We start from the raw sequence: 16,186 nt of genomic DNA, 5'->3' as shown, positions 1-16,186 counted from the left end.
TAGACAGGCAGGCCTTGCTGGGTTCCCCCCATCAGTCTATTAGCATTCGATCATATCCTTTTTGTCCAATCATATTTCCCCATGACTGTCTGTACTTTGTAGAACCTAAGCATAAAAATGGACAATGTGCCCTGTATCTTTGGCTCTTCCTTCCGAGGGCTCTGCGTACAGCTTAAGTTCATCTGGATGCCTTTTCTCCTTAATCTGCTTCTTGTTAGTGATTTTTGGCAAATCTTCAGAAGGTGAAGGGGAAGCTTTCCTTGGCTCCTCCATTAACTGTATTATAGTCACCAAGATATTAGGATTATTTGTTTGTGTGTCTGTCCTCCCACATTGGTGTATTAAATCTTTGAAAATAGAATCATGTACTTTTTATGTCTATGCCTCTAGGAACTAACAAAATGCTTATTGAACTATATTGAACAGACAGGAAACACCAGACCAGAGAGGAGATATGACTTGTCATCAGTTTATTTGAAAGTCTTCTCGTATGAGAGTAAGGGAGAGAGCCAGGCCCAACCTCAGTTGGCCTTACTCAATTCTTTTCTTTTCTGGGGGCAGCACTAGATGAATTATAAGCAACACCCCCTCCCCTCATGTCCATTTTTCAATCTCCCACTTTTCTTGAATTCCTGAGCAGGCGACCTGGACCACCAATAAAAACTAGACTCACTGCTCCTAAGCAGAAATCCCTTCCTTCTCGCCTGTTCCATCAGCCCAGGCTACACCCTGGGCCTCTTAGCAACACTGCCTTCTCTAGGGCAGGTCTCACTGTGACTCTCATTGGCAGGTGATTCGGTAGATGTTATAAACGCGATCTCCGGCGGCAATGTGACTCTGAACATCTCCGAAAGCCTACCTGAGAACGTCCAAGGAATAACTTGGTTTTGCACTTATGAACTGAAGATCGCAGACTGGGATGTCAGAAGACTTAAGTACTTTGAAAATAGATTTAAAGGCAGGGTCAGACTCGATTCTCGAAGTGGCGCACTGTACATGTCTAAGGTCCAGAAAGAGGATGCCAACATCTACATCATGAGGGTGTTGAAGGAGACCATGTCTGAGCAACAATGGAAGATCAGGCTGCAGGTGTTTGGTGAGTCTGGGAGCCAAAGAGCAAATCCCCACGCCAGGGGCCCCAGATGGACTACTGTGGGGCTTTCTGGGAGGCATGGGCCACTCGGGGAGGAGGAGAGAAAAACCTCAGGACAGATTTGGTTCATTTTCCCTGGATCCAGTTCTATTTGAGAGTGAGCCTAGGTCAGCAGATCCTCAAATTGGCAATCTTAGGACATTTAACACCTCTTCTGAAGTTAGTGAGTCTAATATTTGAGGAGAAGGAAAACTAGAGATTTTTTTCTCTCTACTTCTTCACTCTGTCCTGTGATCAACCTAAATTGGCTCAGCTTATCTTAATTATATCTCTAAACTTAGGCTTCATTGGACTTAAAAAAAAAAAAGAGAATGTATTAATATAAAGAATGGGGCAGAAGTTACTAGGAGAATTTTTCACCTTTCATAATGAGCGGGACAAAAAACTTCCACTCACAGCTCCAGTCTAACCAGTATATATGGAATAAGGACTAGGGCATTTTGCTTGGAGTCAGACAGACTTGGGTTCAAAACTCTTGTCAGTTGCTCACTGGCTGTGCAACCTTCGAAAAAGATCTTCACATCTCTGTGCCCATATTAGGTAAGATTCTTTTGATAGCAAGTAACAGAAACTAATTCAATGTACCTTTACCAAAAAAAGGAGAATTTAGTTTAAGGAACTGGGCCTATTTAAAGCAATTCCGGGAGTTTAAAAGAGCCAGGAAGGGCGGAAGGGGAGGAAGATTGAAAACTAGGGTCAGGCTGGAGCCCCTGGCCTCAGGAATCTCTGGAACGTGCCTATGGATTTGGATTCCTGCCATTTTACACTCGTTAGTTCTCAAAGCTCAGACTTTTGCTCCACTGAGTTTCAGTTCTCAGGGCAATTTAAAGAGAGAGAAACTGACAGTCCCAACTTAGTTCAGGTGCGTGTACCTGATCTAAACATTTATGATGAAAGGGTCAGCTCACATGGCAGAAACATGGATCTCAGGAGGTCTCCAGGGGTTGGGGTATGCAATTCTTGTGGAAGGGTAGGGGGCTAAATATCCAAGAGTGGAGTTCTCTTGGGAGTCTTGGGTTCTTCATCATGTTATGAGGCGAATTCTACCTACCTTTTAATGATGTTGTAAGAATCAAAGTAGGTAAGAAAAATGAAAGCATTTAAAAAAATGTTAAAAGATGCAAATGAAGAGTGTTGTGTATATTCAGGTTCCACCAGCCAGATAGTCCCTGATCTAAGCAGTCAGATTCCCCTTCTCACTCTTCTTCCACGTCATATAGCCTGAAAAAAGTCCTGGGAACAGAAAAGATTCAAGGTATCTTACAGTGGTGTTAACAAGCTCTGCAAGATAAACTTTTTTTAAAAAGCCCTAATGTATATCGTTACCAACTTATAATTTCTGTGGTTTAACTACTACCACAGTTGATTTTAGTAAACTAATGGTTTCACAAAAAGCTTGCAAAATTTCTGAATACTTAAGAATCCACAAACTGGTTTGAGCTTCCTGCCTGAGGGAGAGCACATTCTGTCTGAGGGTAAGATTTCCAGGATGTGATTAGCAGAAAAATAGTCCTCTGGTTCAGCCCAAGCATTTGACAGCTCAAAGTGAGCATCTTAGAGTTGGACAACCCAAGCTGGTCAATTAATTTCATCAGCAGAGTGTCCAGTGCTGTGCTGATCACCATGGGATATGCAGAAGGAGTGTAAGATAAGAGGCTAGAATACAGGAAATGGTGAAAATCAGGATAACAATTGCTCAATTAAAGCATGTAGGGGAAGTCCAGTTCACTTTTAACTCCTCTGTAGTCCGAACAATCTCTTAACAATCTGAGAACGGCTTCACAGAGGAGATAAAACTAGAGTTCCAGGGTCCAGACTGGTAGAGCTTCTAGAGCCCCACAGGCAGTCAAGAGGCAAGCTCTCGTCTGGTCAATTCTCTGCCATCTTTTAACCTTGTGGAGTTTGAGCTGCATTGATTCTGCAGATGTTTTGCAGAATGAAAAGATCTCGGAGGATTGCAGGTAAACCAGCCTTAGCCAAGGAAGGACCAGATACTGGGACTATCTCCCACTCTCTCTGACAGCAGGACAATAGTAATAATGGTCAAGTGACCTCTAGAATGTCTGCTGCAATACTTACACTCTGCAAAAAGCAATTCTCCATGACAGGTGACATTTTATCTTACCAACATTGTGCCCAGGCTGGTCTCTAACTCCTGGCTGCATGCAATCCTCCTGCCTCAGCCTCCCAAAGTGCTGGGATTATAGATGTGAGCCACTGCACTGGCCATGTTTTATCCTTTCTTTCTTTCTTTCTTTCTTTCTTTTTTTTTTTTTGAGACGGAGTCTTGCTCTGTCGCCAGGCTGGAGTGCAGTGGTGCAGTCTCAGCTCATTGCAACCTCCACCTCCTGGGTTCAAGCGATTCTTCCGCCTCAGCCTCCCAAGTAGCTGGGACCACAGGCACATGCCACCATGCCCGGCTAATTTTTGTATTTTTAGTAGAGACGGGGTTTCACCATGTTGGCCAGGGTGGTCTCGATCTCTTGACCTCGTGATCCACCCACCTCGGCCTCCCAAAGTGCTGGGATTACAGGCGTGAGCCACTGCGCCCGGCCCTGTTTTATCCTTTCTATCTCATAACTACTTCATTCATTCATCGTTTCATGAGATACTTACAGAATACCTGCCATGTGGCAGGGATTGTGCTAGACACAGAGATCCCAAAGTCAGCAGACCAACCCGTTTATCACCATTGATGAGGCTGGAAGTTACGTGAAGTTCTTCTCTGTAGCTCTGCCAGAGTCCAGAAGGCTGGCACCTGCACTGGATGGTTGTGCAAAGGGCTTTGCCATGTGCAGGCGGGTACCGCTTACCTAGGACTCTTGATGAATGTGAGCCCAAGAATTCTTGAGAGGCAGACCAGCCAAGGTGCCCACTGTGAAGCATTGCTAGAGAAGGGGCCCTGAGCATCTCAGACAATTGGCACACTAAGTCTGACCCCAGCAGGTCTCTGGGCCGTTTTTTCAGGTTCAACATGATCATAACCCCATTTCATTCCCAGAGCATGTAATGGACTCTGGCGCCCCCTCCGGGACCCAGCTTAGTTTCACTGCCTAGGAGTTGCTCTTGCAGTCTGTGAGGCCTCAGGAGGTCAAGGCTGCTCAGTGGCTCCCTCTGTGGGACTTCTTCCTCAAGACTCTGCCTCCTGGGGCAATCAGGTCCCTTCCCTGGCTCCCTTCACTCTTTGTTGGCTAAACTCTCACGGCATGAATGCCTCCTTGTCTCATTTTATAACATCCTCCTCACTTTCAGACCCTGTACCCAAGCCTGACATCAAAATTGAGAAGACAGAAAAAGTGGAGGACGACTGTTATCTGAAACTGTCATGTGTGATACCTGAGGAGTCTGTAAGCTACACCTGGTACGGGGACAAAGGGCCCTTCCCAAAGGAGTTCCAGAGCGATGTGCTGGAAACCACCCTCAAGTCACAGGATTACTCCAGGTGTTATACTTGCCAAGTCAGCAATCCCGTGAGCAGCGAGAATGACACGGTCTGCTTCAGTCCACCGTGTACCCTGGGTAAGAAGGATCCCTGGGGAGCTGAGCGGCGCACGGGGTAACTGGTAACGAAGAAGGGCTGGGGGTCCTGCTCAGCCTCCTTGCACAGTGTGGTGGTGTCTGGGAGAGCTGGGAGACGTGGGTTCTGCCACCAGCTCTGCCACCACCTCCCAGTCGGCTCACCTCACCTTCGTGGGGCTCAGTGTCCTCACCTGCAAAGGGCATTTGGCAGAGACCCCTGAGGCTTCTCTTCCCTCTCCTGCTCTAACAAAGCATAGTCCTAACATCTGAGGCCAGGGGCATTGTAGAGCAGTCTGAAACATCAGGAGCAGGGAGAAGGAAGGGCAAGTGGGACAGCAGCTGTCTAGAGGGGCTTCATTAGACAGACAAAGTCAGCCAAGGAAAGAGGGATGGAGGAGATGGGGATGAGAGGGCCGTTGAGCAGGCATGAGAGCCTGAGCCTCAGGCAAAGCTTCTCCTCCCCAGGCCGATGTACCTAGGTGAAGTTAGGAAGCCAAATTCCCGTCTCCTGGGAGGATCCACTCCCTGGAGTGTCACACCTGGCTCTAGATCAGGCCTACACTGGTGCTAGTGTGGGACAGCTAAGGCCATGGGTTTTAGAGTCAGTCACACTTGGGGTCACTTCTAGGACTGTCACTTACTAGCTAAACAAGTTACTTAGTTTCCCCAAGTCATGGTCTTCCTAAATAAAGGGCAAAATAACAGTTCTTTTTTCTTTTTTTTGAGATGGAGTTTCGCTCTTGTTACCCAGGCTGGAGCGCAATGGTGCGATCTCGGCTCACTGTAGCCTCCACCTCCTGGGCTCTCCTGCAATTCTCAAGCAATTCTCCTGCCTCAGCCTCCCGAGTAGCTGGGACTACAAGCATGTGCCACCATGCCCAGCTAATTTTTGTATTTTTAGTAGAGACGGGGTTTCAGCATGTTGATCAGTATGGTCTCTATCTCTTGACCTCGTGATCCACCCGCCTCAGCCTCCCAAAGTGCTGGGATTATAGGCGTGAGCCACCGCGCCTGGCCAAAATAACAGTTTTTATCTGGTGCTAAGGATTCAATGAGACAAGACACATAACCTGCCTGGCACAGTGCATGACAACGTCCTTAGTGAGCGGGAGCTAAATGAAACACAGTCTCCTAGAGTTTTGGGGACTCCTTAATAAACCTGGATCAATATCTTCAGCACTCTGGACCCCCTACCTCCACAATCCTGAAGTCAGATCCCTGAGCCCTGGTGTGCATATTGTTCTAGAATAACTTAGACCTGAGGTGCTCACATTTACCTGTGACCCTATCGTCAGGGATCCTGGCCTCTGAGAACGTTGATGCTTTGTGGCCTTCCTGGGCTTGGTTTATCCTCCTCACCTGCACTGATTCCTTTACCTCTACTCCCACATGTGGACTGTGGAGCCTGCATGCTCTTCATGTTCTTCCTGACTAATTGGCCTTGTCTCTACCAGCCTCTCCTGACATGGCCTGCTCTTCTGCCACCGCAGACCCACTCCGATAGTTTGGTGTCTGACCATGATACCACAATTTGGTTGGTGGTTTCAACACCGCCCTCATATCAATATCACATCTTGAGATCCAGAAAAAGGAAGAAGCACATTCCTTGTCCTCTGTAAAATGGGTGTGAATGTTCATCCAAAGAGAGGATAAAAGCAGTAACACATCCATTTTTATTTTTTTGGAAGGTTAAACCCATCTGTCACTTTGTAGTCACCCAAATTATCCTAGAAAGCACCTTCAACCTCCCTTCCCTATTGTATCACTCATTCCTTTTTTGTTTTGATTTTCTCCAGCTCAGCCCTGCTCCACCCCAGCATCTAAGCTTTCCTTCCATCCTCTTTCTTTTTCTTTCCTTTTCTGTCTTCCTTTCCCTTCCTTTCTTCTTTCTAGTTGGTGCAGATACTTAGTGAGGTACAGAAATAAGAAAAGGAAATGGTCCTTTTCTCTCTAATGTCAGCTGTGCATTGTATTATGCGGTCATCTGTCTACACCCGAAGACCTGCCCTATCTTGTTGCTGTCCAGAGTACGGGAGAGATGCTTTCCCAGGCCACAGATATGTCAAGGTAACCTTCGAGCACAGGACCCAGCTAAGCCAGTGCTTTTTAAGAAATTTCTGCACTTTTTATAGTTTATGTTTGGGGAGACTGAGGAAGAAGATGTCCCAGGCAAATAGGATTGGATTCAGGGAAGAAATTCATTCCCTTGTTCTGTGAGCTCCCACACCAGTGTCCGGTACCCCTGACCCTTCTCAACACATTAGTTAAGATGCCTAAGTATAGGGTTTTCTTGTTCTTTCAGTCCGGTCCTTTGCAGTAGAATGGATTGCAAGTTGGCTAGTGATGATGGTACCCACCACCCTTGGCCTGTTATTTACCTGAGATGAGCTGTTTTACCTCAAGTGAAACTTCGAGGCCAGAGGATCTTGCCTGTCAGTAACCATGCTCCTCACTGGGACCGAAGCTGGACAGGATGAGCCGAAGTATGCTGCTGAATTATCACTGAGAATTTTCAGGTTAACGTTTAAAACTGACTATTACTTAGTTTTATATCTCCTTTTAGTTTTCTAGTACACATATATACACATGCATTTTTCCTACCAAAAATTGTGACAACACTATGTGAATGTTTTGTTTTTTAAAAATAAACGCTGGATATGATTGTCAACTAACCGGATTCCTGAAGTTGTTCCAAATCTGTCAGACAGTGCCTGTTCCATCAGCTGGGAGAAACTGGAATCTGAGGACATGGGTGAGGGAGAGCCTGGGGCCACAGGCTCCTCTGTGTCAGCTCAGCCGAGAAGCCAATTTGTGCTACCTCTGATCCTTATTCCAAAATCCATGCCAAATCTCCCGGGGTTCCAGCTCCCCTGTCAAACCTTCGCTTCCTTTCCAGTGGCTTGCCTTGCTCTGGCCTCTCTGAGGACCACTCTCCTTAAGTCTCCTGCAAACATAGGTGGAGGCTTGCATCCTCAGAAGGGTGGATGCAGCTGTATCTCCTAAGAAGCTTTGGATGACACACAAATTCGTGAAGCATTCCATATATATTTTTAAATTTTTTAAATAAAAGAAAAAATTAAAAAAAAAAAAAAAGAAGCCTTCCTGTCCCACACGCCTTGCTTGGGGAGCTGAGTTCTCTCTCCTCTTTTCCTTTGTCACTGTGGAGGCAACTCCTCAACTCCCAGTTGTGTCATGGGATCCAATAAAACCATCAGACTGACACAGTGGTCTCACCAGAGTCATCTACTCTATGCAGATAGGAGCCCCTAGGCTCCTATCTGACATAACACCTGGGGTTTCTGCTTAATGCCCCACCCCTAAGTCTCCTCATGTGCCTGGAGCTCAAAGGGTCGCCACAGCATGCACTACCCTTCAGAAAACCGCCCACCACAGACTGCTTCCATCTCCTCCCCACTCCAGCTCCTCAGTGACAGTGACAGTGCTGTTTGCCAGACCTTTCATTTTTCCCTGGGTGAGTGAAAAACTCCTTTGCCCAGCTATCTTTGTGTTTAGCTGGAACCATGTGATGGGATCTGCCCAACAGAAAGTGGGTGCAATGGAACTCACCTCTGAACAGCCTGCATCTCCATCCGAACTCACCGCTGGGCAGCCTGCAGTCCCATCCCAACTCATCCCTGAGCAGCCTGCATCCCCATCCCAACTCACCCCTGAGCAGCCTGCATCCCCATCCCAACTCACCCCTGAGTAGCCTGGGTCCCCATCCCAATTCACCCCTGAGCAGCCTGCAGTCCCATCCCGACTCACCCGTGAGCAGCTTGCAGTCCCATCCCAGCTCACCCATGAGCAGCCTGCAGTCCCATCCCAGCTCGCCCGTGAGCAGCCTGCAGTCCCATCCCAGCTCACCCGTGAGCAGCCTGCAGTCCCATCCCGAATCACCCGTGAGCAGCCTGCAGTCCCATCCCAGCTCACTCGTGAGCAGCCTGCAGTCCCATCCCAGCTCACCCCTGAGCGGCCTGCAGTCCCATCCCAGCTCACCCCTGAGCGGCCTGCATCCCCATCCCAACTCACCTGTGAGCAGCCTGCGTCCTTCAGGTGGACCATTTCCATGTTCTTTCTGTAAGCAAGCAGCACCCTTCCCCTTCCCCTTCCCCTCACTTTTTTCAGTGGAAAGATAGTTTTTTTGGGAGTTATATGCAAACACACACATACACACAGAGGAATGGAATAAACAAGCGGTGAGAAGGAAACAAATATCACTTTCTGTCACAAATAAGCACATTCCTCAGCTGCGAAGGAACCACCGCAACCTCTGCCGAAATGGCGCCACCGCACTCCAGCCTGTGCTGCAGAGCAAGACTCCATCCAATAATAATAATAATGTTAATGAGAAGCTGGGCACAATGGCGTACATTGCAGTCCCAGCTACTCCCAGGTCTGAGGTAGGGAGATCACTTGAGGCCAGGGTTTGGAGGCTGTAGTGTGCTGTGATCACACCTGGGAAAAGCCACTGCTGGTCCTGCCTGGGAAACAAAGCAAGACCCTGTATATTGAAAAAAAAAAAAAAAAGGGTTAGTGTGTTCCCTTATCAGTATATGCAAGCCCATTTGTCTTTGTGCAAAGAGGATACTCCAGAATTTGCCTCAAGTTCTAGTCACGAGCATCCTCTTGTGAACTGAGGTCTCAGGGTAAGTTGCTTCCCCAGTCGCTCAGGCTGCTCAGGCAAGCTCCTTTGCACTGCCCTCTGCTGGCTCCACCGCAGCGAGTTTAAGTAAAACTTAAAGCCTTGGATTAGGTCAGGGCTTCTCAAACTCCAACTTGCCAGTGAATCTCCTGGGGATCTTGTGAAAATGCAGACTCTGAATCAGTAGGTCTGGGGTGGGAACCAGCTTGTCTCAACAGCCAGCATGAGGTTACACGTGGAAGGTACACAAGGCCAGGAGCTCCTGTGGACTAAGAGAATGTAACCCTCATATCTGGCTTTGCACAAACCAACAGCTTGGATTGGGCCCTTGTGTTGGGAGCAGGTAGGGGCACATAAAAATAGACCTGGCAGCTCAGATCAATGAGTTCATTCATTTACTGCCTATATTTACCAAGTGTCTACCTATCCTAGGGGTCTCATGCTGGAAGCTGCTTATTGAGAAGGAACACTGACTGAGTCCGTGTACATCCCAGCTCTGTGCTGAGCTCGTTACCTGAACGGCTTTCTTTAAGGAACAGGGCTGAGGGGTGTTGGGGGTGGAAGTGTTTCTGAAAGTCTTCACTGAGGATTTGGACTTTAAATGGTTTCTCTGGCCAGGATAATTTTACACAACTGTTGGTATGATCAAAACAGCCTTAGAAAGCTTCCATCTCTCACTGTCACTTCTTGTCCAGGAATAAAAGGATCAGCCTCCTCCACAGTGCTCTTGGGCTATGTTCAAGTGCGTTTGTGAAGGTGGCAGCCCCTGCACCTGACGAGTGTGCTCTCTCTTCCCCACAATTCTTTCCACTCCTCCTCCCCCATCTCTAACCTCCTTAGAAGACTGCATGATGGGGCAGAGGATGGATTTAGCTCAGTGCCACCTGCACCAGCTGGCAAATGCTAACCACAGGCTCTATTCTCTTTCACCAGCTGCTCTGCCCAGCCCTTTGTTCCAGTTGGGCAAGTCAGAGCCCACTCCTTTTGCCCAGTCCCCTCCCCCAACTCCAGCCTATCTGTCTTTCCTCTTCTCTCTTCCATCACCTTCTACAAATTTTTGTCACCATTATGTTCTATTCCCATCATCTTTCCATCTCTCATTGTTCCATTTCTCTGTCCCACCCCATCCTGCCGATACATTTTTTTCATTACTCCCACTTTTCACTCAGACCTCACCATGCCAATTCTGCCTCTGATGTTCCAGCTGCCCGTAAAGGTCTGCACATTCCCTGATAGGCAGTGCCTTGGTTTGTTTCCTTCTTCCTTTACTGACATAGAAAGCGTAGTCCCCTCAACGAGTGCCTCCCATCCCCATGACTAACTTGGACAGGGACTCACTAAGGAGCTGAAAACGCAGCAAACACATTGGTTGGTTCTCTCAACAGATATTTGCAATAGGATTCCCAAAGGCACTTTCCCTAATGCCTCATATTTAGAAGTAGGACAAAAAGACTTCACATTCTAGGAAGCTGCAAATAAATTGGGGGCAGCACCACCTCTAGGGAGTAGGGAGGGGGTGACCGAACTGGTTTTAATACCCCAGTGCTCTTTACCTCTACTTTACATAAGCAGAGGTCTAAGGAGAGAAGAGAGAAAGAAGATGATCAGGATCAAAAGTGTTGGAATTTGGGGAGACCTGCAGCTTTCCCCTTCCCTCCCTGTGGGTAAGGTTCCCCACCCACAGTGCCACATGAAAGAGACCTCCAAGAGTACCACGTAAGAGGTTCAAGGTATGTAAAAGAAAGGGAGACTGATGTCTCATTTCTCGGTTGGGTAGTGGATCTGTTGATTTTCTTCATGACAGAAGCACGACATTGCAGCAAGATCGGGAGCAGCCTGCACACCCACTGTTTGGCACGTCAAGGATGCAGTAGTTTGGACTTTGCAGGCATAGTTAAGCTTCAGTTGTCTTGCCACTCTAGCCACCAGGTAAGCAGATCCCAGCGGCAAGAAGTTTTATTGATGCATCATTGGTGGGAGCTGAGTGGGAGGAGGGCCGGAAGAGGCCAAGCCAGAGGTCTCCCACATCAGCACACTTTTCAGTGGAGAGTCCCCACCCCACCCTGACAGCCTTTGCACCTGTGCTCTACAAGAAACAGAGACAACCACCAGGAGCCAGGTAACTAAGACATAATTTGATCCTCTCCTCCTGGCCCTATATCATTTGAGAAGCTGGAACTAGATGAGGTACAATCGAAGGGGAAAGATCAGACCATACCCTCTTCCCTATTACAGATTTTTAGATCACGAGACAAGCCTGGGCTGAAGTGACAGGAAAAAGTAAAAGGGGAGTTTTACATCTGAGCTGTCCTGTTAAGTTACTGGAAATGCTAGAAATGAAACTGAATGATTTTCCCAAAACATCCTTAAGTGATGGGAGGCAGATCTGACATAGCCCTCATGTGAATGGGGGAAATAAGCTCCCAACAGACCAAGCTCAGACTGTTCAAAAGACTGGTTAGAAGTGTTCACTGAGCAGCTGCTATGAGTAAAACACCTTTCCAGATTTAACACTGAGAATGGCAGGCATCGTTCTTGCCTTCCTACATATATCATTCTCATCTGGAAGATCGGTAACCTAATTCCAATAATGTCAATGGCTGCATGTGTCAAATCTGAAAATTGCTAGTTGGAAGAACCATTTAAGTCTGAGATAAGTCAGGAAGATTGAATCTTCTTTTGAGGGTCAGAGAGAGAGCTTCCTTTTGGAATCAGAGACTGAAGAAGGTGAGGTGTTAGAGAGGTCAGGGGAGTCTGTGTGGAAAATCCTTCAAGGAGGAGGAGGGAGGAGGATGCAGGGATGGCCTAGAAGGACAAAACAATCTGGTTGCTGGAAAGATTTCCATAAAAAGATATCTGAATAAAGCCGTTGCCTAATTTCTAGATGGTAAATAGCCATCCTGGCTGGTGGCTCTGGAAAAGTAAACCAGTTCTCAAAGTATGAAATGTTCTTTGTCTTAATAATTCTGGGGTTATGATTTCACAAAATCAGAGTCATATTAATGAGAGAGATCTGTTTTCCTAATGTGACTGAGTGAGGCCTGCTTACTTTTTTTGAAAACTAGTGATAAAATCTCACCGGTAGGGAGATTCAGCTAGCATGCAGTGGACCCATTTTCTGCGTAATCCTTTACACCCGTGTTTATCTTTCCCCAGTTTAAAATCAGCTTTGAGTGAGCGAAGGAGAATTTCATTTAGCATCTGGCCAAATATGAGGCATTTGCATTTGTAAAAGGTGAGAAATGAAAAGGACAGGAACTGTGCCTCCTATATCGGCGGGATGTATGTAAGATACCCAAACTAATAAAGGTGGGGAAGAATTTTACGGGAAAAGTTTTGTGGTAATTTGAAGAATCAAGAGAAAAGCTAAATATTAGCATCTAGAGAGCAAGATTCAATGTGCAAAATTTTAGAATTCTTCATCAAGATGAATCAACCTCAATTGTTTTCCAGGCTTGTGACACTGCTTCATTATGCAAATTTCTATAACCTCTGTTCTTTCTCAAGTTCCCTGTTCTTTTGAGATCTACTGAACAATTCAGTAAAGAACTATATATATATATGAAAATTATATATATATATATATATATATATATATATAATTTTCATGGTAAAATGGGGTGTATTTTTTTCTAAGAAACAACTGGTAAGGCAAGAGACACTGAAAAGGGTCAGTGATCTCTCCCCAGTCTCTTGCAAGGGCTTTGAAGAGGTGAGGCTGGAGAATAATCAGCTCTATTCTTTTGTGAATTTCCAGGTAGAGTCACAGGTAGCTATTGGTAGCACTGGCCAGATCCTTAAACCAGATATACTCTGGACAATGTTGCCACTTCATTATTATTATTATTGTGGTGTATACATTTAGTTTTATTGTAACAAAGCAATTTGTACATTTTTGTTTAAAACTGTGCATCGTCTTTCCAGTGAAACAAAAAAAAATTAAAAAATAAACAGAAACGAAATTACAACAGAGAAAGTAAATTCCAAATAAGATCCTACCGGTTCTGCTGATTGAGTGGCAGGGCTCAAATTATCATTAGGAGAGATTTTATTTCAAAAGTGTCATCTGAAACTGCAAGGATGTCTGTCAAACATCACAATTAAACATGCCAAAGGAGAAGCCATGTTGTCAAAATGGCCACTTAACCCACCCGAACTTCTCATACCTACCCTCTGATAACTTTCTATAACCCCACTTTTTTAAAGGTTTTTTTTTTTTCTTTTTTTAAACAAGAGAAAGTAGACAGATACATGTTGGTAACTTACTGTCCATATTCACTTAGGGACACACTGTACTCTCTGAGCCCAATATGCAGAGAAACGAGGAAAGAAGCTAGAATTCTATGCACTGCTACAAAGGGGCCCGTCACTCTCCAGCTTCCAGGAGAGCTCGGTGGTGTTGATTCCATACAGTTTTTGTTCAGACAGGAAGGGGTAAAAATGAATTCCAAACAGAAACGGGTAGAGACTCTTCCCTTTGTATTATGCTCAAGGTATTTCCTCCCAAATAAGTTGGGAACCATGGTGTAGAGAAAAGAGACCTCAAGAACAGGGTGACTGAGCACAAGAGGGGAAAACAAGAAAAAGCACTGCAACTTGCTCCCAGGGACTGGAGAAAATTTTTTCAAAAGGTTGGAATCCATCAGTGTTCTGCTAGTCACTTTCTCCTTCATCTTCCTCTCCTTCCTCTCCTTCATCATCATCTTCACCTTCATCCTCTCCCCTTCTTCATCAATATCTTCTAATCTTCCTCCTCTTCATCACCTTCATCATCATCCTATTCTCCTTCTTCATCTTTCACAGCGGGAACCAAGTAGCACTGTTGCGGGTTTGGCCAAGTACCATCTGTGATGACCTCTCCTAATTCACAGGCACCTGCAACTGGCTTTATTCTGCGTTGGACTTGAATGCTTGGTCACATCCTTTCCAGATTTCCATTTGATTTCAGTGGACTTTGAAGATGGATCACCACTCTCATTTAGATGAAATTCTTTGGAGAGAACTTTATTTTCAAAGTAAGGATTTTCATCAAAATAAAAATCTATCCCGTCACCTGATTTAGTATCTTCAAATTATGTCACTTCGACTCTGGTCAAATAATGCAGTGCGTCTTCGTCCTCCTCCACAAGCAGTGCAGACACTTGCGGGTGGTTGACAAAGGTTACCCAAAAATGTGGGATTCGGGCCATCAGTGATCAATTCTGACCTCTTCTGAGAAAAATGGTTGGCAGAGTTTGTTATATTTCTGTTTTACTTTCAAAATCTCCTCACCAGCTTGTTCATGAAGTCTGTTTCATTTCGTGCTTCATCAATGCAATTGCTTCTTGCTGATCTTTTAGGCCTGGTTGCGGTTGGAGTTGAGCTCCTTTTTACCAACTTTGGCTGCAGGCGCAGGCTTGGTGCTTCTCGGAGTCGGGCGGTGGGTGTGGGGACGGGACGGGGGCGGTGGGTGCGGGGATGGGACGGGAGCGAAGGGAAGGCGAAGGCGGGGCGTGGGAAGGCGGCTGCCCCTGGCGCCACACGCTCCGGCGCTCGCTCGGTCCGGCCGCCTCCCCTCCTCGTTCGCTGGCTCTCCCCCAACTTGCTTGCTCGCGCGTGCTGCCCTCGAGACCTGACGATGAGAGGGGCGCTGGGGCGGCGTGGTGGGCCCGGGCCGGGCTCGTGCTCTCGGTGTGGGAGACGGCGGCTGGCGGCTGGGCTCCCTCACTCGCGCTCCGCGCTTCCTGCTCCCTGCTCGCTCTCCCCGAGCCGCCTCCTCCTCCACCTCGTCCTCACCGCGAGGGCCCAGGAGTTTGTAAATTGTGACATTTGAACTATCTCATTGAAACATACCAGATATTAATTTGGGTTTATTTTATACTTTTTAAAGGTAGGGAATAATTAATGTAATGCAATATAACCATGGGCCTCAGAAATGATACTGGCTTTAAAATATATATTCATATAATAATAAAATTCATAAATAATAAATTATATATTATAAATTATATTATATAAATAATAAGTATTATAATTATATAAATATAAACAAATACTTATATTTATATAATTAATATAATTATAACAATATAAATACATATAATTATCATATATGATACATAAAATGTATAATATATAGTATATAATTATATGTATTTATATTATAATTTGTATAATATTGTATCTATATGTGAAACATAAAATGTATATAAATATATAAATTATAATACATAAAATGTATCATATATGATATTTAATTTTATGTATTTATATTATAATTATTTTTATGTATCATATATACAAACTAAGATCAGTCAAAATAGGATTTATCTATAAAATATATCTATAATATATGATACATAAAATGTATATAAAAGACAGTATAAGTGTAGTTTTTGTTTATAATTATTTTTCTCTTATCTGATTTAAAAGACAACTTTATAGAACAATAATTATAAATCTGTGCTAATGACACACATGTATACAGATGTAATTTGTATGACAATAACAGCAAATAATGGGGCAGGGGAAAAAGCTGTGTGAGAACAAAGTATTACATTATTGAAATTAAGATCATTGTAATCTCCAAAGCAACCATGAAAAAAATAAATACAGTAAAATAAATGACAAGAGAACTTAAGTGTACAGTAGGAAATATACATTTAATACAAACGGCATTAATGAAGAAAGAGAAGAACACGAAAATGTATAAAACCTATAGAAAACTAATAGGAAAATGGCAGATATAAATCCTACCTTATCAGAAATTACATTAAATATAAACAGATTAAACATTACAAATAAAAGGCAGAGGTTAGTAGAGTGGAAAAAAAAAACAAACCATGAGCCCACTGTAAGTTGTGAACAAAGGACACAGTTTAGATTCAAACATA

General features: G+C 45.0%; 1 protein-coding gene across 2 annotated transcripts in view; it reads left to right on the top strand.

The window, feature by feature from the left end:
- Positions 1-7,345, top strand: part of CD48 (CD48 molecule) — a 69,393-nt gene extending 62,048 nt beyond the window's left edge. For both annotated transcript variants that reach the window (XM_032260803.1, XM_032260804.1), the window contains 3 exons: positions 791-1,096; positions 4,406-4,672; positions 6,975-7,345. In XM_032260803.1, the coding sequence (XP_032116694.1) occupies positions 791-1,096; positions 4,406-4,672; positions 6,975-7,054 (653 nt within the window). In that variant the 3' untranslated portion in view covers positions 7,055-7,345. The remainder of the gene's footprint in view (positions 1-790; positions 1,097-4,405; positions 4,673-6,974) is intronic.
- The last annotated feature ends 8,841 nt before the right edge of the window (positions 7,346-16,186 follow it).

The sequence above is a fragment of the Sapajus apella genome, unplaced genomic scaffold, assembly GCF_009761245.1.
Source record: "Sapajus apella isolate SASKATOON/1434 unplaced genomic scaffold, GSC_monkey_1.0 scaffold119, whole genome shotgun sequence".
Classification (NCBI taxonomy): Eukaryota; Metazoa; Chordata; class Mammalia; order Primates; family Cebidae; genus Sapajus; species Sapajus apella.
This window is presented reverse-complemented; position numbering and strand designations above follow the sequence as displayed.